The sequence below is a fragment of the Lepidochelys kempii genome, chromosome 1 (assembly GCF_965140265.1).
Source record: "Lepidochelys kempii isolate rLepKem1 chromosome 1, rLepKem1.hap2, whole genome shotgun sequence".
Classification (NCBI taxonomy): domain Eukaryota; kingdom Metazoa; phylum Chordata; order Testudines; family Cheloniidae; genus Lepidochelys; species Lepidochelys kempii.
Window position 1 is genome coordinate 242440579 of NC_133256.1, and position 23354 is coordinate 242463932.

The 23354-nt window shown below is 50.1% G+C and overlaps 2 protein-coding genes across 14 annotated transcripts in view; one reads left to right on the top strand and one right to left on the bottom strand.

Annotated features, from left to right (window-relative positions):
• WASHC1 (WASH complex subunit 1) overlaps nt 1-18950 on the top strand; it is a 97552-nt gene extending 78602 nt beyond the window's left edge. For all 7 annotated transcript variants that reach the window (XM_073321174.1, XM_073321167.1, XM_073321157.1 and 4 more), the window contains 9 exons: nt 3118-3229; nt 3823-3969; nt 9517-9653; nt 10672-10807; nt 12725-12929; nt 13598-13753; nt 15531-15689; nt 16539-16607; nt 17439-18950. In XM_073321174.1, coding sequence (XP_073177275.1) covers nt 3118-3229; nt 3823-3969; nt 9517-9653; nt 10672-10807; nt 12725-12929; nt 13598-13753; nt 15531-15689; nt 16539-16607; nt 17439-17590 — 1273 coding nt within the window. In that variant the 3' untranslated portion in view covers nt 17591-18950. The remainder of the gene's footprint in view (nt 1-3117; nt 3230-3822; nt 3970-9516; nt 9654-10671; nt 10808-12724; nt 12930-13597; nt 13754-15530; nt 15690-16538; nt 16608-17438) is intronic.
• DDX11 (DEAD/H-box helicase 11) overlaps nt 17564-23354 on the bottom strand; it is a 36677-nt gene continuing 30886 nt past the window's right edge. For 3 of the 7 annotated variants that reach the window (XM_073321088.1, XM_073321078.1, XM_073321106.1), the window contains exons 22-27: nt 22635-22703; nt 22351-22451; nt 21732-21816; nt 20686-20761; nt 20171-20325; nt 17566-19956 (exon numbers count right to left, since the gene is read on the bottom strand). In XM_073321088.1, coding sequence (XP_073177189.1) covers nt 19912-19956; nt 20171-20325; nt 20686-20761; nt 21732-21816; nt 22351-22451; nt 22635-22703 — 531 coding nt within the window. In that variant the 3' untranslated portion in view covers nt 17566-19911. The other 4 variants (XM_073321136.1, XM_073321116.1, XM_073321097.1 and 1 more) reach the window with 4 other exon arrangements.

A 23354-nucleotide genomic window follows, 5' to 3' on the forward strand; every position in this document is an offset into this window, starting at 1 on the left:
AACTCAGAACATTGTAGTGTAGGGCAGGTCCTTACACGTGTGATGGGTATTCACTGGATTAGTCGGATTGAGGTGACTTAATCATTTTTTTATACTTCCCTTGCTCAGCAAGAAATAGATTAATTCCTGAGGATTGTATGTCCTGCTTCTGTGATAGATGCCCGTAGCCATACCACTGCAGGCTAAGCTTTTGTCAGATCTGCCAAACTCAGCAGGATTAGGCCTGGTAAATCCTGGGATGGGAGAACACAAAGGAAAATGCAAGGTGCTTCAGGGAATATCATTGGTGATTCAGTACAGCGTACTCTTATGTCTGAGTTGATATTCAACAGCTGTCTTTAGATGGGATTTGAGACAGAGGCCCTGATAACTTGTGATCATTATTTTTAAAAAACAAATTCCGTAGTTCCTTTGTATGCAGTTTTTATCTCCACTTCCTGTCATAGTTGTGATAGTAAGTTGTGTACCAGCTGCCATACATATTTCACCTAGAGGTGGCTACATTTCAGTGATTCTTATATAAGTAGGGCTTGTAAAGTGCTTTGGCTGAGAGGTGCTTTCCTCCCTTCTCTCTTCCTTCTCCCTGACCACTGTTTGTGTGCGATAGTCATTGTACTAGTCATACGTGGCTTACTTGGGAGAGAAATATAGCCACTGTTTCTGTTGTGCCAACAGAAAATAAATGCTGATATGTTGACCATCATAAAGCACTTCTTTGAGCTGTGTGACTTTCATGATGCTGGAGTGCAGGCCAGGGAAGGAAACGGAGCTATGGGAATCCCCACTCCCATAAAACATGGCCAGGTGGAAAACCAATGTCTGTAAAACTCAGATATTGGGGAAAGAACCTGCTTCCCACCATCTAAATGTTTTAAAAGCAATGGAAAGGTGGGGAGCTGCATTTTATATGGCTGTCCAGTGAAGTTCGTAGTGGGATAAAGTCATCTCCAGGCCTCTTAGAATCCGGCTGAGGTTGGAGACAATAAATCCTTCCTGTCTGATGACCAGGTGTCTCTGTGTAAGCCATGTACTTGTGCAGGCATCCCAGGGAGCTGCCAGCTGGGAGGGTAGAAGGTAGCACTCCAGGGCTCTAGCTAGCTCTGCTATTATATGGCTCTCCTCACCGTAGTAGTTGAGCCCCTCACAGTCTCTTATGTATTTGTCCTTGCAACAGCTCTTAGGCCGGGAAGCACTGTCATCCCCATTCTCCAGGGGGGAGCAGAGAACACAGACTGTGACTTATCCTCCTAGGCCAATCAGGGAGTATTTGGCAGAGTAGGAATTGAACCCAAGTCTCTGGAGTCAGAGTCCAAGGCCACCACCTTAACCATAAGGCTCCCCTTTTCCTGGACTGCTTTCAGTGCTGTTGACTAGCAGGAGGGGGATGCTCTAGGGCTTCCCCTTCCCCAGTTGCTTCCCATGCCATGGCAGTACTCAAGGGCACCTCTTCTCACAGCTGTGGGCAGTGGGGGAAGGGACTCAAATAGTCTCCCTCCAGTCTGTCTGCATCACCCAATGAAAGGGAGGAGGGCATGGGATGGAAAGGGGGTGATAAGGAGAAGTGGAAGGAAGGTGAGTGAATGAAGGGGAGATGGTCAAATGTGAAGAGAACAGACTGCTACTGTGGGTCTGAAACATGAGCTCAGGCAGCCGTTGGTTCTGCGCACAGACAGGGGGACATGAAACGGACAAATCAGTACTGCGTCTGTGAGAAACTTGTACCGCCTCAGCCCATCAGGCTTCTGTGAGGGAGCTAACAGAATACTGGCGCAAGGAGAATCAATACATGACATCTGAACTTTCAAAAAGCCTTTGACAAAGTCCCTCTCTGGAGGCTGCTAAGGAAACGAAGTAGTCTCGGGTGAAAGCTAAAGTCACATCATGGATTTTAGGCTGGTGAGAGAGGAAAGCAAAGCAGAAATAAACTGTCAATTTTCAGCATCAAAGGAGGTTAATAGTGAGGTGCCCCAGGATCTGTACTAGGAACAGTGTTAATCAATACGCTTATTAAGGATCTGAAAGAGGTGAACAATGAGGTAGCAAAATTTGCTGGTGATACAAATGTTGAAGATAATAAAGACTAGAGAGATTGTGAAGAGCTTCTGAAGGACGAAGCAAAGTTAGGCAATCAGGTAACGAAATTCAGTGAAGACAAATGCTTTGTAATGCACACTTAAAAGAGCAACTTGAACTACTCCGAAAAGCCACCAGCGTATAAATTAACTGGAACCACTCAGTGGATGGTGGAAAGGGAATGAATCTGGCCACTGGGCTTATACCATAAAGTCTCTACATAGTCATAGGAATTGCCAATCTGGAATAAGGTGATGGTCTCAGTCCTGTTCCTAGGGGTCAGGTGACCATGTCGTATTGTAAGATCTTTGGGACAGGAACTGTATCGTTTTTGTATTGTACAGTGCTGAGTACACTGGTGCTTAATAATGAATAGTGCCTAGCTCTTACATGGTGCTTTTCATCCATAGATCTCAGAGCACTTTGATACTGATCTCCTTTGTAATGCTTTTGAAAGTGCTTAATGAAAAGCACTGTAAGAGCTAGGTAGTGGTACTGATACTCCAAAGGAGGTTGGCATCATTATCCCCATTTTATAGATGGGGAAACTGAGGCACGGAGCAGGGTGGTGATTTCCCCAAGGTCACCCAGCAGGCCAGAGCTGGAACTAGAACCCAGGTCTCTGGAGTCCCAGTCTAGTGCTTTAGCCACTATGCCATGCTGCCTTCCCTTTTATTAAAGGATTTTAATAATAAAAAACCACTCAGCAGTTGGTACCAACTGGACCTCTTGATGGCAGTCTCAGCAGAGGCCCAGGATTCACCAGGCTGGTTGTTCCTACTTCCCCCTGGCCTTTTTCCATTTGGGTCAGTCAGCAGAGCAGTTGCCCTGGCTATACCTGTTTGCAGAAAAATGGAGGACTTAAATCTCTAGAGCTGTCAGGTGAGCATGTTTCACCAGCACTAAACTTACCCTGCTGCAAAGTGCAGTCTGGACAGAGCCATGTCCTTCCCCCTTCGGCATGAGCACTTGGGGGTACTTGCTTTTGCAGAAGAGTCTCTGGATCCTGGATTCTTACCCTAGGGGAATGTGTTTACCCCTCAGAATCTCCCAGCGGGTGGAGGCCAGCCGGATGCAGCTGCAGGCAATTGGAGAGAGAGTCTCACTGGCTCAGGCTAAGATTGAGAAGATAAAGGGCAGCAAGAAGGCTATTAAGGTAGTGGGTGCTTTTCACAGCTGCCTTTGTAGGCTGTGCAGCCATCCTCTGCGTCTCTTCCCCCACCCTTTCTAGTCTCTGGATGTAAATTCACTAACAGTATAGGCAATCTGACACACATGGGCTCTCCAGTCAGAGTCCCTCTATCTTGGCAGGTCTGGCCACTCACTGGATGAGAGCTACAGTGTGAACTCCCCTCCTGACATGACCTCCCCTTTATGTGGTGGTTCTCTTCTCTCAAAGCCACGTATTTCTGGCCTTGAATTAGGAAGGAGTCTCTCAAGAAATGGTCACTCCCTTTGCCTCCGCTCCCTTGGCTCTCTCAAGATCCCATTTTGCTGAGGAACCCAGGACGCACTCATGTTAGTAAGAGTTGTGTCTTCACCACCTTTAACTCCTTGCACCTTGTTCATCCAGTTGGGAGCTGTTGTGGTAGCATCTCACATTCAACCCCTGCTAATCTTGGGATCCAAACAGGACTGTGTGAAAAATCCCTGTCCCGTTGCCCGTCTCCCGGCCCCATAGTGTTGATTGTTTCCGGGGTGCAGGATTGCTCTGCTGATAGGATTTTTAGTTTCTTCCTCTCCCGGCAGGTGTTTTCCAGTGCCAAATACCCTGCCCCGGAGCGGCTGCAGGAGTACAGCTCCATTTTCGCTGGTGCAGAGGATCCAGCCACACAGAAACGGCCGAGGCACAAGATTCAGAGCAAACACAGACCGCTGGATGAGAAATCCATGCAGGTAAGGGAGTTGAGGGTGGAGGCCCCCTGGGTGAGTGGGTATGCAGTTGGAGGGGGATGAGGGCAGGAGGGGACTGTGTTACTAGGGGCTGAAGGCATATGGGAAAAAGGGACCAGGCCTTTTGGGGATGGGCCTAGGCAACGGGTCTGGTCTGTTTTCCACCTGACTTAATAGGACATGTGGGAGCATGTGTTCCAAAGCTTGTGGAACGTGCGAGGATTGTGCCGGTGGAAGACTTTCCTCCTGGCCCCTCAGTGGTGGTTACTGGCTGGGTGTGCTCTGCGTGGGAGGCTGTTGGGTGCCCTCGCCAGGCTCTGGAGCTCTTCGCGTGGGCCATAGCTACTCACCTTCTCACCTGTGTTTCCATTTTCGTATTTGGTTTGAGCAACCTGCTTGTTTCCTGCAGTGGTGGTGTTTTGTTGTGTGACACGGAAGGAGGGTGGCTGGGACCTGCATGGGCTGATGGTCTGGGAGGATCAGGAGATCTTTCAGGAGCAGTTTGTCAGATCATAGTTCTTTATTACATGGTAATTATGTGAAGGAGAAGAGGGAAGTGCCATATATGCGAGTCTGTGTGGAGGAGAAAGAGGGGAAGAGGTCTCCTCTTCTAAGGAGGCAGCATGGTCTAGTGATTAGGGCACTGGGCTGGGAGTCAGGAGACTTGGGTTTTATTCCCAATTCTGCCACTGACCTGCTGGGTGACATTGGGTAAGTCACTTCCCCTCCCTGTACCTTCCCCTCTCATGCTTGTCTATTTAGACCGTAAACTCCTCTCGGCAGGGACTCTCTCTTGCTGTTAGTACAGCACCTAGCACAATGGGAGCCTCTCTGTCAGCTGAGGCCTCTGTCATCACTACTTGTATTATGGGAGCAGGCACTGTCTGCAACCAGTGGTGCTATTAAAGGCTAAGCTTAGACGTGTAGCTATCGGTGAATGACCCAAGATCCCCTTGGCATTCCCCTCAGCTCTAATGATTCTGCGGCGGTGAGGGGAGGGCAGCCTGTGAGCAGGGCCCTGTCAGTAGCCGAGAAGGTGGCTTAGATGGAGGTGCCGCTTGGCAGTTCTGAAGCTGTCAGTGCTAGAACACCCCAAGGAGAGGAAGAATAATTCTGTGCTGCTCTCCGAGGAGACGGCTAATGCACGACGCTGGGAATTTTATCTGGTGCTGATCCCTGCAGGGTAGGGATTAGCCCAGCAGCTCCCTTCCTAGGGTGGCTGCTCACACATTCCCAGAATACTGGACATTCCAGTACTTTCAGGAACCCCTGCCAGCGTGACCCCACCCCTCTCGGTGTGACCTCGCCGCACGGGAGGCGCCATTTTGAAGAGCACGTCTCCCATGCACACGAAGTCATGCTGGTGGGGTGCAGTGGCACTCTCTTCGTCGTGGTGTCCTGTCCCATGCCGGACAAAGCTGCTTTTGTCTCACGGGCACAAACCTCAGAAAAGCAGGACACCAGACGAATGGCCTGCCTGTCTCTTCTCCTCCCCGTGGAAGTACTTTCCTTTTCCTTCTCTTCCTCGTGTGTCTCAGGCCAAAAATAAAGTTGTCCCTGAATAATTCAGTGCTATAAACTTTCCTGAGCTTAAAAGGAGCTGAAGCCTCTTCCAGCAAAGCAGCAGGAATATTTCAGCCAGTCCTCAGAACTTCCCAGCGAAGTGGAGCTGCTGGCTGGGCAGGCAGCTGATAGGTCACCCAAGCGGGGCTTGTGCTTCCCTTTGTGGCTTCAGAGTAGCAGTTGTATGGAACCTGCTGAGGGCCACTGGGCAGAGACTGCTTTGAATCCTGCTGACAAGAGGTCAGAGCCTGCTGAGGAGCTGTAGCCCAGCACGGGACATGCGAGACTTTCTCCCTCCCTCACTTCCAGAGCCAAAAAGGCAGCTGCCGGTCTGTGTCCCCATGTACCTTTGTCAGGGAGGGGCATTATCTCTCTGGCCTGGGAATGACATCCTAGCCACCTAATCCCAATCACTTACTACCATGTATGCTGTACATCTATGTCAGCTGCCCTGTCTTTCCACTGCCACCTCACAGCCGTCTGCAGTGCTCTCCGTTTCCTTCCTCTGTGCTGCCTCTGCACCCGCTTTCCTACACTGCCCCTTTCTCATTTCTTCCTTTACTTTCCAGGACCAGCCCCCACGGTATGGGTGCATGCACATGTTATGCTCCGGTAGTGCCTCCTGAGCCCTCTTCCCCTGCACTGGGCTACCTCCAGCTCCCAGCCCATGCACCCCCCGTTGTGACTCCGGACCCTGGCTTCCTCCCGCTCACCCACCTCAGGGCCTGACTTTGCCAGCTAGTCCCATCCCTGGCCTCGTCTAGCTGCCTCCTGGTGAAGCTCCCTGGAGGGCTGGATGCGGGGTGGGCAGAGAGGCCCAGTGCTGTCTTGCCAGGTGGCTGTTGGTTTATTAATGCCAGGAGGGATCTGGGCGAAGTGGCAACTGGCATGTTGTGTAAGGCTCAGTATAGTAAGAGTGCTGAGCTCGTTCCTGGGGCCGGCTTGTATGTGGCTGTTTGCAGCCGGGGAGAGAGACTGAGGCTCTCGGAATAATGAGACATGACGGAGGAAAGTCTCATATTGGTATTTATACCCTCAGTTATTCCAGGCTTTCAGCGGCGGCCTCCTTGCCCACTGTCACATCTGACGAGGCCCATTGCTGTGCGTTACATGCTGAGAGTAGCTGGCGGGGCCTTCACTGACTGGGCTGAGGAACCGGAGGGCTTCATATCTGCTGTACTTCAGGAAAGCCCCAGGTGGCTTTTGCTGCCATCACCAGACTTATCTATTATTTGTGTTACTGTGACTCCTAGGAGCCCCAGTCACGGACCAGGACCCCATTGTGCTAGGTGCTGCACAGACACTGAACACAAAGAAAGGCTGGTCCCCAGGGAGCTGACAGTAGAACTATAGGACAAGAGACAAAAGATGGATGCTGACCGATGAGGGAGTACTGCTCAGCACGACGTCCAGTGGTTTTTGCTGTGATGCCTACCAAAAATGTGATGGTTACATTGGTGGTGTGAAAAGGAGAGTTCTGAGGCGGGATGTGAAGGTGGACAATGAGGTAGCTTTGCAGATGTTTATGGGGGCCACCTATAAAGCATGTGGGGCAGCATGGGAGAAAACATGAAGGTGCTTGTGTGAAGATTTAACAAGTGGGCAGCGGAAATGCCAGAACTACCGTTGCCTGCACCAGCTTAATTCGGCCCACTAGTGCATATGCATGCTTTAGTCTTTAATTACATGAGCACATTCTGCTTTTCAGTAGGACCCTGCCCCATTCAGTGCACCCCATGGGCACGCGGGGAGGCCAATTGAGGTTGCACAGACCACCATGAGTATGGCATTTCCTTAATTTCAAGTGCTTGAATTTGTAACCAAAATAATAACCTTTTAATGTGTGTTTTTGTATGTAACTTATTTAGACTCCCTACAGCCCCTCACAGGAGACCGCATTAATGAAACTTGGGAACTGGAGGGTGAGAGATGAAGTCCTGTCATGGGTTAATATATTTGAACTTTTGGCTATTTAGAAAGAGTACACTGAAAGACAGCAAATTTAGGGCCCTGATCCTGCCAGGGCCTGAGCTGCCTGTTCTGCTAGGTGTTGAGTGCCCTAGACTCCAACTGATTTCAGTGAGTTGAGTACGCTGAGCGTATTGCAGGATCAGTCCCTTTAAAACAGTTACAAGAAAGAAAAAAAGATGTGGTTTCACCTGTGGAAATCACAGTTGCAGGTTGTTACTGAGGTAGATGGGGGGAGGGAGAGCTCAGTGGTTTGAGCATTGGCCTGCTAAACCCAGGGTTGTGAGTTCAATCCTTGAGGGGGCCATTTAGGGATCTGGGGCAAAAATTGGGGATTGGCCCTGCTTTGAGCAGGGGTTGGACTAGATGACCTCCTGAGGTCCCTTCCAACCCTGATATTCTATGAAAGATATTATAAATTTCAGAACAGGATTAGATCTTTGTATAAAAGTGTCACTTGCAGTTACTTTAAGTAGCACAAAAATTACAAGGACTATATAAAGCCACATACTTCAGGGTAATAGTCATGCTTTGTACTTTTTATAAATGCCTTAGAAGGATTAGACTTTTTAATAAGTAAATGTGAGGAATGGTTGATTTCTCACTCCACCCAAAAAGCGACACCCACCCTTCCAGTGCTAATTGAAATTTACAAAGAGAAAGTTTTAAAAAATACATTGCTTGAGGGCTTAGTGCGTGAGCAGTTCCAGCGAAGATGTCAGGATTCCATGATGCTTAAAAATGAAGCATTGGGAAATGAATATTAATGACCAAATGGAACTTTATTTCTGAATCTCTGTTGAATCTCCACTTGTACAGTCACTAAAGAACTATTTACATCAGTTTTTTTATTTGATGCTAATGGCCAATGCTGCATGGTTGTGGTCACTTTAAATATGTGAACAGTGAAAATATGAATCTGGCTAATTGACTTGATTATACAAATCACTTCTGGTTTGAGGGTTCATCACTTCATCCCTGTGAGACAAGGGCTTTGCCCATTTTACAGCTAGGAGAAACTGATGGGTTCAGTGAACTGGCCAAGGCAGAGGCAGATGTGGAACACAAGTTCCTTGTTCCAAGTCCTGTGCTCAGTCCAGTAGACCTGTGGCCTCTTAAGCTGGTCAGCAACTGGGCCCAGGAAGCAATAGCCTTCCCCTCCCCTGTGGTATGGTATGTGATATACAGGAGGTCAGATGATCTTGTAGTCCCGTCCGATCTTAAATCCAGAGTCTATGTATAGTACAGTACACCTAACTACATTATGGAGGTTGTACATCTTCCCCATAGCATCAGGCACAGGTCTGATCTGAGATGGCAATTCCCATGTTCTTTAAAAGTTAAGCAGTTCAGATGAAATAACTCCCTTTCTAAAGGGAGTGCTATACATTATGTATGAAGCTGTAGAGCTGAGAAAGAGGAGATTTTGGTTCACTAGAGTTGAAAAGTCCTGCAAATCTCCTGGGCTTTGTAAAACCATCTGGCTCTCCACTCTTCCCTCCGCTTACCCTCCCCCACCTGCCCACTTAGTTGGTGCTGGCATGCTTGCCTTTCTCTCCCCCTACCCAGGGTGGGGGCATCTCAATAGCAGGAGAGCAGAAGGTGGCAGAATTGACAGGTCAGTCCCAGAGGGAGGCGCTGTAAATACTGATGTAGGAGCGCTGGCTGTGTGGACATGCACAATCACTCCAATCCCAGCCCCTCTCAGCAGGAGGCATTGCACAGCATAGGGTAGGTTAAGGGAAAGGCTGTGGGTCTCAGTCCATAAGAGGTGCTTGCCACAGAAATTCAGGTCCAGGTGATTTGTGTACAACATCTTAAACGCACTGTTGTGGCTTCTCTTCTGAAACATGACCATGTCTATTGCTGGACACGGAGCTGGTGCCCTGCCTGGTGTGAACAAGGGTAACATAGCAGGGTGGCTATGTGGAGCAGCTGTGGTAGCATGTGGATAATGGAGAGGGCCACCAGAGGTGCCACGCATTCCCAGTGTGTTGCCATCTGTTTATTTCATTGCAGGAGAAGCTCAAGTACTTCCCAGTGTGTGTGAGTACAAAAGTTCACCAGGAGGATGATGCGGAAGAAGGTCTTGGCAGCCTCCCCAGGGACATCAGCTCCCTTAGCTCCCTGCTGCTGTTCAACACCACCGAGAACCTGTGAGTGTTGGAGCAGCACAAAGCAGCTCTGCTGCCACCACCTGGTCTCTGATCTGCTGCCTCCCCACCCCGGCCTGCCACCTTATCTGGGGAGACACTCTCACGCTAGCAGGCTGGTGGGTTGATTCCCCTGAATAGCAGTCTCCATCCAACATCCTTTCTTCTTCACCCCACTCTGAGTCAGAGCTGTTTGTTACTATCAACATCTGACCCAGCATGTGCCCCTGGACACCTCTCCTCTCCCCTCCCCCATCATTACTTGCCCGGCACCTGAATATTTTCTCTCTTGTTCTCTGTCCTTCCCTCTGTCTCGTTTGCTTATATAGCTACTGCCACATCTCCCTCCACCTCTTTGCCTGAACTTGAGTGGTGACTTCACTCCCAACTACTTCAACTTCCCCCGTGATTGATTTAGTCCTTGTTTCTCCTGTTCTCCTTGAGTGGAACTGTGCTTGCCAAGGATGTCTTCTCCTGGCCAAATCTAAGGACGCCCCCATGGTGCTTATCCTCGATCTTTTTTCTGCTTTGGACAGTATTTCCCCCTCTGCTCCTGGGGCTCTTGATGTTCTCCTTCCTGACTTTCTTCCTCCCTCAAACAATGTGTCCAGCAGAGATTGGCATGCTAGGCATGCCCTGCTCTAGATAGTGGTGTAAGTGCTGTCCCCATAACATGGTGTGTGGTGGGCAAGGGGAGAGAAGCTTGGTGGAATCCAGATGATAGTGACAGGTGTTCAGGTTCACCCTGCACTAGCCTGCAGAGTGTGAGATCAGGATGGGGAAATCCCAGCTCCTGGCTGTAGCGGTGAAGAAGGGAGAGGGGCAAACCTGCAGGAGAGGTGGGATAGAACACAGGAGCAATGTAGCTGAGTGGAGGTAGTATTGACTGGGACTGATATTAGATTTGGGACATCAGGAAGCTGTTTCATCACCCCTTAATGCCTGGTCCCATCCTCTGGCTGAAGAACTCTTCCTTGGCTCTTCCCCGAGCTAGAATCACTGACGTTTTCTTCATCTCTAGGTACAAGAAGTATGTCTTCCTGGATCCTCTGGCAGGAGCGGTGACCAAGACCCATGTGACTCTGGGAACAGAGACTGAGGAGAAGCTCTTTGATGCACCCCTCTCTATCACCAAAAGGGGACAGCTGGATCGGCAGGTGAGATGCAGCAGCAGGCAGGGCTGTACTTGCTGAGCGAAGGGACACCATGCTGCAGACAGCAGTGTGCTCATCTACTAGAGGAGAGCTGGTTTTTGCAGGTGCAGGAGTTGGCAGGGGAATGGTCCAGAGGGGAGATCTTGGGTGATGGGCAGTGGGGCATTTCACCTGCCTTAGTAACCTCATTAGGGTTTGTGTGTATAGTCCTTGCTGGGCTTGGTGGATGCAATGAGACTTCTACACCCGAAGGTTGTGTTTCTCCAGGCTGTGTAGACTTGGCGGGTTGGGTACCGATAGCGCTGATGTGGCCTCCTCTGGTGCAGGGCTGACTCCCTGCGATGTCACATCTCTTCCTCCTGCACTGACCTGCTCAGAGCCTGAGCTGCAGAAGGGGTTTTTGGCAGGCATGTGGAGAAACGGAGGTTATTTGGGCTGAAGAAAAGCAGCAGCTATTCTGAGTCCCTCTTTCTGCTCCCAAGGGGAAGGTGTTAGGAAGAGCAGTTTCCCACACCCTCAAGTGGAAAGTGGCTCCAGCACGATGCTTGGGAACTACCAAAAGAGCACTAGGCTCTTAAAAAATGATTGGCCATTCAAATATCCTGCATTTCAGCCCATTGGGAAAGCCTGACAGGACTGTTATCTCTTTAATATGAAGTGCCCGTGGCACAGCAGGAGACAGGGCTGATGGAAGGAGCAGCTTGTTAGCTGGAGGCGGGTGATCACAGACTGGTGTGTTGTCAGGGATTTCAGATAATGCCCTCAAACTAATCTAGCTGAGTTCTTTATCCCCTCTCGTGTGGCGCAATCCCCTGAGCAGGGCTGCGCTCAGCCCAAGAGTGGAGAAAAGGCCAGCGGAGAGCAGCCCATGCCAGCTGACAGTGCCCCGTAATGGTGGTGCTAAGCTGCTCTTGTCCCCGGTGTCAGTCAATGGGAGGGAAAAGAGGCAAGGAAGGGGGCTCTTCTGTCACTGTGAATGATGGTGTTTGAATCTCTCTCTTCTGGCATCTTAAGTAAAGGGAACCTGCCAAGGAAATAGTAAGAATTGTGTTGTGCCCTTTTTGAGGCCTGGAGGAGGTCAGGAAGCGTGTTAACTCTTTCCTGCTTGGGTTTTTCCCATTGAAGAAAAAGAAATGTAAAGTCCAGTCTTCCCTGGCTGCTTTGGAGGGTTTGTGGGAGGTTTATTGTGAGCTCTTGAAGCCATAATTGAAGAGGTGGTGGTGTTAAATCTTCAACTCAAACTTCCCTTCTTGAAAATGCATGTTTGTCACTAGAGTGTGAGTGGAAGCAAAATAAACAAACCACACGGCTAAAGAAAACCCTTTCCCTGTTGAACAACTCAGCTTCACCGTTAGACCTAGCAATGCCATTGTTTCATCAGCTCGCCAGTTGTCAGTCATCTTCTAGCTCGAACAGAACCATAATTTCTGATGTAAATAGCCCTTTGTAGACCCACACACACACCCCCTCACCCTCCAGAATGGAGCAAGAAAAGGCACAAACCCATTTTTTGCCCCTCTGCAGGTTGCTTTTAACGCACACATTCGACAGTGTAGTAACACCAGGGATGCTGTTATCCCAGAGTGCAGACTGAGCTGATTAAATACCTATGTAGTGTGCTGAGGATCTGCCATGAAGAGCACATCTGCACTGCAAAGAAAAACCCGTGGCACTGAGTCTCAGAGCCCAAGTTGCTGACTTGGGCTTGTGGGGTTAGGGCTGCAGAGCCAAAAATAGCTGTGTAGCTGTTAAGGGCTCTGAAACCTGGTGATGTCCCCTTAGCGAGAGCCACCAGGAGAGCTGACTGCAGCCCACATGCCACTGTCTGCAGGCCGCGTCTCTTCCCTCTGTTACTGGCTTCTCTAAGGGAAAGCAGTCTCCAGATGCCCAGCTGTTACCCTTCGTATTTCTGTCTTCCAGGTAGCTGAAAATTACTTCTACGTACCAGATCTGGGCCAGGTGCCTGAGATAGATGTGCCATCCTACCTGCCAGACCTGCCGGGCATTGCTGCTGATCTCATGTACAGCGCAGACCTGGGGCCTGGCATTGCACCCTCGGCACCCAGCAGCGCTATCCCAGAGCTACCCACCTTCAACACTGAGTCCGTGGAGAACTTCAGGCCAGGTACTTCAACTCCCTTTGTCTGGGGCTCATCTAGGTGGGTGGGGGGAAGGCCACTAGGACAAGGCGGAGATGGATACACAGGGAAAGGAGCTGTAAGCAAGTAAGTATTTGCAGATGCAGACTTGCCCCGTGGCACGCCCCAGAGGCATGGACTGTGACTTCTCCCCAGCACTGACTTCTGCGTGGACCCTGGTGAGGACCTAGAAAAGTCCCTTCTTAGAGGAGGCCCCATCAGGATTAAAGCTGGAGGAGTCCCTGACTTTCCTGGCCAACTTCACGTGCGTGGGCCAAACCCAGTGCCTTTCCCCTCACAGACAGGGAGTGTGCCTCTGGCCTTCTGCTGCCCAGCCTGTGGCACAAACTGTCAGTCCCTCCCTCCTGCCCGGCTGGGAAGGAGGGGAGCTTGCAAGCACTTGGATTTTGCTGGCAGCCGGTCAGCCTTGTTGTTGTGATGAGAAACTGCTAGTCTGTGCCACCTTGACTACACAAGGCAAATGGGGGAAGAGCCCCCTGATGCCATGGGGTGGGGCTAATGCTGCCCCTTTCGTCCGCACAAAGTGCTGAGGATTGTTGGTGGTGGTACTATTGTGGGTGAGGGTGCTGGGGGGATAGTGTCGTAGCAGGTAGTGTCCCTCGGTGACTTTGCACTCCTCCCCTTAATATTTCAGGTCTTCAGGATGGTGTGCTAGTGCCCCCACCCCCACCTCCCCCTCCTCCCCCCCCTGTGATGCCAACTAGTGCTCCCCCACCCCCTCCTCTGCCCCAGCCTGCCTCCCTTTCCAAACAGCCAGCCAGCGAGGAGAGCAGCAGTGCAATGTCTGCAGGTAAGGACTGAGCTTCTGCTAGGGCTTGTTATTTGGCAGGATCTAACCTAGCAACTTGGCCCCGCCCTTTTCCCTGGGCCAGCTTTTCCCTTGGTAACCCCAAGGCTTTTCCAATGGCTCGGGTAAAGGAAGTGGGAGCGAGGACTCAGATCCTTTCACTAGCCCGCTTCACCAGGGTAGTGCAGAAGCTAGGAAAGTTCCCCACAATAGCGGGACTATTCCCCCGCTTACATTAGCTTCACAGGATCCTCTGTGGAGTGGGGCCCCAGGCAATTGCCCTGCTTGCTACCCCCTAATGCTCGCCCTGGCTTTTATATGCAGAAAAACAGTTTTTGTGGCACAGGTGGGCCATGGAATTTTTATAGCATGTGGTGGGGAGGCTCAGAAAGAAAAAGGTTGAGAACCCCTGCAATAATGGATGCTCACATGATCATTAATATTGTGCACTGCATGCTGGGAGCTGTAGTCTCTGCTGTCCACACTTCTGTACTGAATGAGTGTGGACATGTGCTCCAGTTTAAACTGAGTGTGGGCCATCTGGTTTCTTGCAAGGTATCAGTGCAGCCCTCTCCAGGCCCCCTGGTTAAATATAGCAGTGTGGAGTATAAGCTATAACAAACTGTTTGTTTGTGCAGCACTATAGCTGTTAAAAGCCCTATCACTTAATAGGACACTATGAAGATATGCACCTTCTACTCTGTAAAAAGACTAAGTCTCTAAGGTGCCACAAGTCCTCCTTTTCTTTTTGCGAATACAGACTAACACGGCTGTTACTCTGAAACCTTCTACTCTGTTACTAACAACTTCAGCTTAGTTAGAATGGAAATAATGGCCATTCTCCTTTCCTTTGATAGTCTCTCCCCAGGGGCAATGGAAACAAGATTAATCAGTTTTACTGTTCTGGATAGTATTGGTTTACTAGGGAATCTCCCATGAAAGTTCTTATGCACTAGGAAGATGCAGCTATGCTCTGGGTACAAATAATTTCTACTCATCCTCACTTAATTTAATAGAATTGAATAGCTTAAAAATCTTCATGGACCTTTCTATTGGCTTTAGTTTGATACAAACCTTTGTCACAAGAACACTGCGCCTTACAGTGTCCCTTTGACAGGATCCGGGCTATTTTCTCTTGGTCCCACAAGGAAGTGAATTTTTTAAAACAGGAGCAATGCAGAAAAGCTGCCCCCAAACCCAGGGAAGTAGCAGTGTTTCTGCTTTCAGACTAGGAAATGGTTGCATTAATTTGTGGTTACATTACTCCTTCCTCTGGAGCATTTTGTACTGTCTACTGCTGGAGATGGGGGCCCCAGATTAGATGGATTGCTCTGATCCATTCTTGGCTATCCCTGTGTTGCTGGCAGGGCAGGCATGTCTCCCTGTAGAGCCAGTGGGTGCTGTTCCCCTGTAGGGCAGAGGGCTCCCTGGAGAACGGTGTGAGATGGCCAGTTTAGGATCAAGGGACAGAATATGAGTGTGCAGGGAGGGATTCTAGCTCAAAGCCCTTCATCTGGCAGCACACTGCACAGCCCACAGTATTCACTGATTTATTTTAAAGGCTCCCCTTCATTCTATGCGCTGCGTCATCTCCCGGCGACTTGGAAAAGGCAAGTGATGAGGTGCCAGAGCTCTTCGGTGTCTCAGGTTTCACACCCAGGCAGGTGGTTTAGGTTTAGCTAAAGCAGCAGCGTGTAGAGTGCCCGCTGTTAATTTTTAATTGCTGACACATCAGATGGTGTCCGTTCCTCAGGGCTGACTCCTTTCTGTATCCCTGCAGCTCCAGTCCAAGGGGCTCCAAAGGAAGTTGTGAACCCTTCAACTGGCCGGGCCACTCTCCTGGAGTCCATCCGCCAGGCTGGCGGCATTGGGAAGGCCAACCTCCGAAGCGTTAAGGAGAGAAAGCTGGAGAAGAAGAAGCAGAAGGAGCAAGAACAAGGTGCCCAGAGCGCTCTCATCTGTAATCATCCTCAATCCCCTGCCCCAGCTAGATATGCTTAGGTACCCCCAGGAAGGAGTCTCATAAATATCTGAGGGGCAAAGCCAAGTGGCAAACATGGCAAGCCCCCAACACTGCACAGAAGCCTTAGAGCAGAGGGATTTCGTCTCACCTCACGTTGCGGTTTTGAATGAACTCGATAGCTCCTACGTGCCAGAAATGCATTAGTGCTCTGCCTTGGGAATTCTCCCCTCTCGAGGGTGGAGATGAAAATGTTTCATGTGAACTTGTAGTGCTGGAAGCATTTCAAAGATAGCTCAGGGCAGGCTGCCTCTGGAGAGGAAATTGTGCCTTTGCAAGTCCTGCGTCACGACTGGACTGTTTTTAGTAGACTGGTTAACTCCAGTTCATTTAAACTGGCTGAAACACCCAACCTTTTCCTTCCTCCAAGCTGCTGTAGGAAGCTGACATGTTTCCCAGGCAGGCCTTGTGTGCTGTGCTGGGGAAGGGTAAATGTGGTGCAAGGATGGGATGGGTCAATTATTTATTTAATCCCCAAGTGAAGGTCCCTACACAATCTCTGCCAAGGCAGCTCAGTCCTAGCCTTCAGCGTATCCCTGCTATTCAATCCTGAACTCCAAGGCAGCTCTGCCAATACAGCACCATGTGCTCTGCGCAGGGTCAGTGTGTCACGTCGAATAGGGTGGGACCAATCCCCTGTCCTCCCGTTGTGTCCTGACCACGTGTCGAAGCTGGTCCCCAGTTAATAACTAGCCATTCGTACTAGTCTGGACCTTGTGAGCAGGGCATTTGGTCTGTCACCTGATTTGTGGGGCTTTCCTCTTTCAGTGATAACCACAGCACAGGGTGGAGACTTGATGTCCGACCTCTTCAACAAGCTGCTCCTGAGGCGTAAAGGTACCATGCCATGCGGGGGGGGCTGCTCCTTTCCTGTAATGTGACATGAAGAGGGGCAGGTTTCCTTGCCTCACTGCTAGAGCTTGCAGGAGTTAGAAGGGAGGAAGCTTTTGGCCAGCTTGGCATGCCATTTGGCTGAATGCTTTGATGCTGCTGAGGACACACCCGATGCCCTTATGGGCCAGACTGGGCGATCCCCTTGCAGAGCAGGAAGAACTTACCTGTATACCAATGCTGCCGCTGGCGGAGTGTCACTGCAGTGAATCCAGATGGGAGGTGCTGCTGGGGGGGGTCTTAGCTGGTTTCAGTGCCTAAACTTTACCTGGCATCCCCAAGGCAGAAACCTGGGCACTGGCTGTTGTATGTTTTTAATACTCCAAGGAAAAGCTCCCCTGTCCCTGCTCTGCACACTCTGGGCAGAGGCTCAGCATACCTGGAGAGCCTCAGAGGGGGAAGCATTTTGAATTTACCCATTCTCTTAAGGGCTGGGGCCTCCCCCCTGCTGTCAAGGTCCCTCAGCCATAGCTGAATGACAAGGCCCTCCGTAGGGACCAGGCAGGCACCTCTGTCCCTGCCACGCTTCAGCCAGGGGCTGCCTCCTCCCCTGCTCACAGAGTCAGAGCGGGTTCTGGTCCCTGCCCTCCCTTGTTCTGCCAGCTGGAAATGCTGACCTGGCGCTTTAGCTAATGAACTCTTTCCTAGCAGCACTGCGGTGTTAATGGGAGTTGAGTTTGTGTGTGCCTGAGGCAGCATTTTGCACAGGTGCAGGGCTAGCTCCTGCCTCCCTCAGTTCTCCCTCCGAGGCCTCACTCACCTGCTTTTCTCCCCCAGGCATTTCAGGCAAGGGGCCTGCAGCTGCAGGAAGTGCTGATGCTCCCAGTGCACCTGGTGGTGCCTTTGCCCGCATGTCGGACACAATCCCACCCCTGCCACCCCCACAACAACCCCTGGGGGAAGAGGAGGAAGATGACTGGGAATCATAAATGCTATCGGGCCGCAGGCCTGGGATCGGTTTCCTCTTGGCCAACTGGGAACCCAGCCCTGCTGAGCTAAGCACCTCAGCAATGGACCAGCTCTTGGAAATAACTGTTAGTGAGAGGGCACAGATGGACCCTGTCACTTTCTCTTACCTCCTGCTGTTCCCACTCATCTCTAACCACTGTTGAGTATAGTTATGACGCTTACTTCGGCTCTGTTTACTTCCCCCTCCCCCCTAAGTAGTGCATTTAATTTCAAATACTGCTGCTCACACTCACTCAATAAATCCTGCTGTAGCTGGAGGGCAGCTCACAGAAGATCTGATCAAGCACAACTGCAAGGGCAGCTCTAAGAGCCTTCTCCTCCTTAGCCAGCTGTATGTCAGGCCTTGGTTGGATGCTCCTGTGATAGGATTGAAGGTGCACAGCAGGTCTGCTGGTGGTTCCAGTGCTGCCTGGCAGCCTCCCTCATGTGAAATCAGCTGTAGGAGAGCCATGGAAACTCTGCTGTTGGGTATGAATGGCTTCTACAGTGTAAGTCAATAAAGGAACAAGAACCTAGCAGCTTTCTCTAGCCCACTCCAGTCTACACTGTGGAGTGTTCTTGACTCTAGGAAGAGAGGCCCAGCTGTCCACCATTAGCGTCTCTGGGAACAGCAGGCATGGTGGAGTATGGTCTGTGTGAAAAACATAAGGCAGAAGCCCTAAAATTGTTGTATATGTAGGTGCACTACAGACTTTGAAAGCCTCTACCTACAACTTCTACTCTGTCAAAGAGGTGATGGGCAGAACTGTGCAACTACAGTACAGTCAATTCCTAGTTTGCTTAAGGAGATGTTTCTTCACTGTAGGGGGAAAGTAGATGTCTTTGAATTCCTATGTGCACGGTTTAGATGTGCTAGACTCTTCAGGGACTGATACAATTCAGCTGCAGCAGAATAGAGATTTTATCTAGGTATGTGTAGATGCACATAGGAACAGCCATTAGCCCCTTGCCCAAGGGCTTTCCTGAGTTACAAGGTGGCAGAAAGTAATCACTGATGGCTTCTGCCAGGAACTGCTCTAGTCCACTACACAGCAAAGCTGAAATATCAAAAAGCCAGGAATCAATGTGGCACACCTTCACCCCCTTTACATCAAAAGGGATTTACAGTAAACTATACTGAGGGAGTGCTCAATATGAGCCCCAGGAAAAGGCAGCAATAAAGCTGAATACCTGAAGGTGACAGGTATGTAGTCAACAGGAAATGAAATAAATGCTGCCTTGCTTTATGGCTAGGCCAGCAGAGTGATAGGCTTATGTCCCTTCCCGCTGCTGGAATAGTGACACAAGCCTTGGGCCGTGCAGCAGTGTGACATTCCTGGTCCACATTAGCAGAAAGGCGGTGAACAGCTCTAGCCTCAGCTTACACAACATCAATGAGGAAATAAAGGCCTTGGATAGGTAAATACAAATGCAAGCCACCCAGGTGGCATGGATGAAGCCCCCAGCAACTGAAGCCCCATGTGGAGTGCTGCAGCTTCATGCTTACAGCACTTTAGGCCATGGCAGAAAAAAGACTCTGTTTCCTGTAAGCTCCCTAAATATTCTTTCAGGGGGCAAGCAAGCCAGCTAGCAATACTGCCCCCAGCCATTATCTAGTGAGGGCTCTGGGAAAGCACAGATTATTTACACAATGCCAGTGGTCAGAGATGTAACTTCAGGCATGGCAAAACTAAGAGTTGAAAATGCCTCAGGTGGCCCAAGGCATTTACCCTTACTGAATTAACTGATCTGTGGAGCAGGTATGTGGACACAGGACCATTAGCTAAGGGGCGGAAGGGATATAAATCTAGGCTCTAGCTTTCATTTGTTGAGCTTCTGGGGGCCTCCACAAGAGCAGTACTAGTCCCCCATCCTCTACTGGAAAGGGAAATCAGCAGCCAGGGAACATCAGCCTGATTTTCAATACTTTGCCCTGAGCGCTGCACCAAGAGGACAAGTAGTAATACCCCAGGGTGGGAAACCGAACAAAGGGGAGGAGTAACAAAACCCAGACGTAGCACCCGCGGTGCAGAAGAGAAGCTAGTCCGAGTGGGAGTCAGATCCAGTAGCTGCGGGTGCTCTTATCTCCCCTCCCCTCACACAGTCTGAGCTAGGGTACTTTCCACTGTCCAGCCCAACTCAAATGCAATATAATCAGTCACTGCCCAGAAGCCACATGGGCACGAATAGCTTTGGTCAATAATTTTCAACTGCAAAGTCTTGGGGAAAAAACTTCTCTTGCAGGGACAGCAATTGCAGAGGGCTCTGTACTTGTCATCAGCACAATGCTCTTCCTTCTCCCTCAGGAAGCTTCTGACCCATGACATGACTTCTTCTCTTGGTGAAACTAGGAAGAGAGGAAATCACATGACATTGTTCATTCCTAGCCCCAGCGCTCTAGTATCCAGAGTGGTCAGGCCTGTGAGCCAGGGGAAGAGGGCATGCAGGTCCATAGAGACATTGCTGGGGGGCAGTTCCAGGACATATATGGGGTGGAGGTGATGGGTACATAATGGAAAGTAGGACACTGGCTACTGCAGGGTGCATGAAATGGTACTGACCTTCCTTAATGCTGCAAATGCTGGTCCAAAGGCAGGTTTGATCTCTGTTCTTTCCTTGATCCACTGGGGTAATTTGTTGAAGACTGAGGGGCGTGCATATCTGTGATCTACGAGTAAGATGCTAGCAAAGTCCTTCTGATGGCGAATCGCTCGTCCTGCACAGATCATCATAAAGGGAAACCTCAGTTTTGTCACTTTGTATCCCCTCTAGACCCTATTTTTACATGCACACTATTATCAGCAGATCCACTCTAGAAACAGGCCTCCACCAGGCTGCTTGCCAATAGCTTGAACGCACAATCAGGTCACTGTTGGATCTTCTACCACCTGAGTTGCATGTGCCATGACAATTCTTCCCAATACCTTGTCTCTCATAACAGAATCCTCTCCTTATGCTGCTCCCCACCCATCCCACTCTGCCACAACTGCTTCTTTGCCTATTCCATGACCCTAGCTCCCGTAACTGCTCTCTTCATACTCCTCCCCATCCAGCCCCATGAAAGATGAAGTCTTACCTATTGACTGGTTTACTGCCTTCATGCATAGATTTTCAATCAGCATTTTGCTAGGTGGCTGGCCCGCACTCCTTGGCTAGAGGAGAGAAATAAGACTGAGGCTATGTCTACACGAAGCAGCTTTTAGCGACAGGGCTGTGTTGCTACAGCCATGTCACTAAAAAGCACGCAGTGTAGCTGCTGTTCGTTGGCTCTCCTGCTGACAATATTTTCCACCCCTTCCAAGTGGCATTAGCGTTGGCAGTAGGAGAGCGCTCCTGCTAACAAAGAGCTGTTCACACTGGCGCTTGTTGTCGGCAAAACTTCTGTCTCTCGGGAGGTGTGTGTTTTTTTAACACCTCTGAAAGACAAAAGTTTTGTCGTTCAGTTGCCAGTGTAGACAGCCCGAGTAAAAGGCGCATGCAGTTCAAGGTAGGAATTAAAGTTCTTTAGTACAGAAACCAGGCCCTGGAGGGGTACTGTATTCTTTGCCCCTGCTGTTGCCTAGCTGGCCTAGGGAATGGTGCTGCCAGGCAGTCCCAGGTACTCATAATAAAGAAGGGACCTCAAGGCCCACTATAAGGATATGGGAGTTCAGTCACACACTGGAACCTGGGAAGTGCAGCTGAAGGTTGATCAGGCTCCTCAGAAAGTACATTCAAACTAACCAGCTCCAGGGCATCTGAAGGAGGAAGGTAGCTTCAATGCCAACCCCCAGGGGTTTCAGAGCTCCATAGAACAGGGGCTCTGCCGGCAACAAGAAGGATTCACTGCATTAGAAAGAGGAGCGTGACGCTGGAGTGCAGTTCTCTGTGTAGTATTGCTCTGGCAGCCTCTCTTGGGCCAAGTCCCCCTTCTCCCTTTGGAATTCAGCAGGGTCATTCCTGCAGATCTCTGCCTGGCTCTAACCCTGTTGAGCCCATTTACTAGCCTCAAAGCATGCAGAGTCAATGAGATCTCTGACCCAGGCACAGGAAGACCCAGGTCTTTATTTCGCAGGGGGAATTGGACCCTAAAAGGACAATAAGTGAAGCAGCTGAAATCGGCACTGGGGTGCTTACTCCTACCATTGTTTTGTCAAGATAGGCCATTTTCTCCTGGAGTTCTGGGGACTTGATGTTGGGGTAAGGCATGCCCACCATAACGACACACCTGGGAATGGAAGGAGGGGGACACACACACACAAACATTGTTAGTGCCCTCTCATAATTACATACAGTCACATCCCGAACAAACTGATAGGGACACTAAATTGGAGGGGGTTATCACTGCAACGCAGTCAACTCTGGCGTGGAAGCAACAACAGTGCCCAACCGTCCATGACAGCGGAATACTGAAGTAAAAACTGCCAGGGGAATTCAGGGAGCCAGAGTGGGGATTTATCCCACACAGCATTGTCCAGTGAAAAGCACTCCAGGCTATTTCATGACCACACAGTGGTTGGGTGTCTGCAAGGCACCTACAGCTCATAGTGCATCCTGATACCACTCCGGGCACACTGCTTTCAACCCTGACTCAATCACACCACCCTCACTTCCTGCACCCCTGCGGTTTACTTGCAGGTCTCCCACCCAAGTCCTGACCAGATTCCTCCACAGCACAGCCTAGGAGAGCCAGCAACCACATCAGCAGAGCTGTGTTCAGATACCACCTTAGGAGATGAGCAGCAAACCAGATATTTCTTACCTTCCCAGGTCATCAGAGAAATTGATTCCTTCACTCATTTTCCCTCCAACCACAGAAAAGAGCAGGGCCCCCGTCACATGGCCTCCCACCTGGCTGCAGCGCTGCAGGAAAGAACCCCCAATCACTCATGAGATACTGGAGCTGTGGAAACTTCTGTGCAATTGGCAGCACAGAGACCTGTCTGCATTGGCCAGAGCACATTAACCACCCACATCACCTGCTTTAGAAACACTCTCTTGCATTATGGGGTATTGAACGTCCAGCAACCTGCCAACCCTGCTTACCTTTATGCACTTAGCATACTCTGACAGCACCTGCTCCACCTGGTTTGCTCTCTTGGGCTCCTGAAATATCTGTCACAGGCACAAAGCATAAGTTGCAGCAGGAAGATGCAAATAGATTTAATGGTGCAATTCCAAAAATAACACAGAGAGGAGAGCCTAGAGGCACATTACCATCGATCTCTAACCGATGTCCAACTATGCCCCCTGGCTAAGCAATGCAGACACATCCTAATAGTGCCCTGCTCAGCACCTGTGGGACCTTTCACATCCAGAGCAGAAGCAGTGATGGCCATTAGTGACTTTGGAGACATTTCCAGTTACTGAGACGTTAACCAGGGTTTTTCCTTCATGGGTGCTTGCACCCAGATCTCTACTGTTTGAAGAGTGGAAAGAAACATCCATGTAAGAAGGGGGAGTGAAGATCTGGGAATTCAGGTGTAGCAAGAGGGTAACATGGAAGAGATCTCCAGCACTAGTATGATAATTTATAGAACAGTAGCACTCAGGTGTGATTAAGGCCCATGTGTGCTGATGGGCTCTACAAGCAATGTAAGAGACAGTCCCTGCCCAAGGGAGATTAGGGTAGGAGGGGAAGCAGAGTTCTAGAAAGGTGAGGTTATTGCCAATTCAGCTCCTGAGGAACAGTACAGGTCTGTTTCTCATAATATAGCCTCCTGAGCATTGTTCAGTCCAGTGCTAAATTGCACAAGCAGGAAAGTT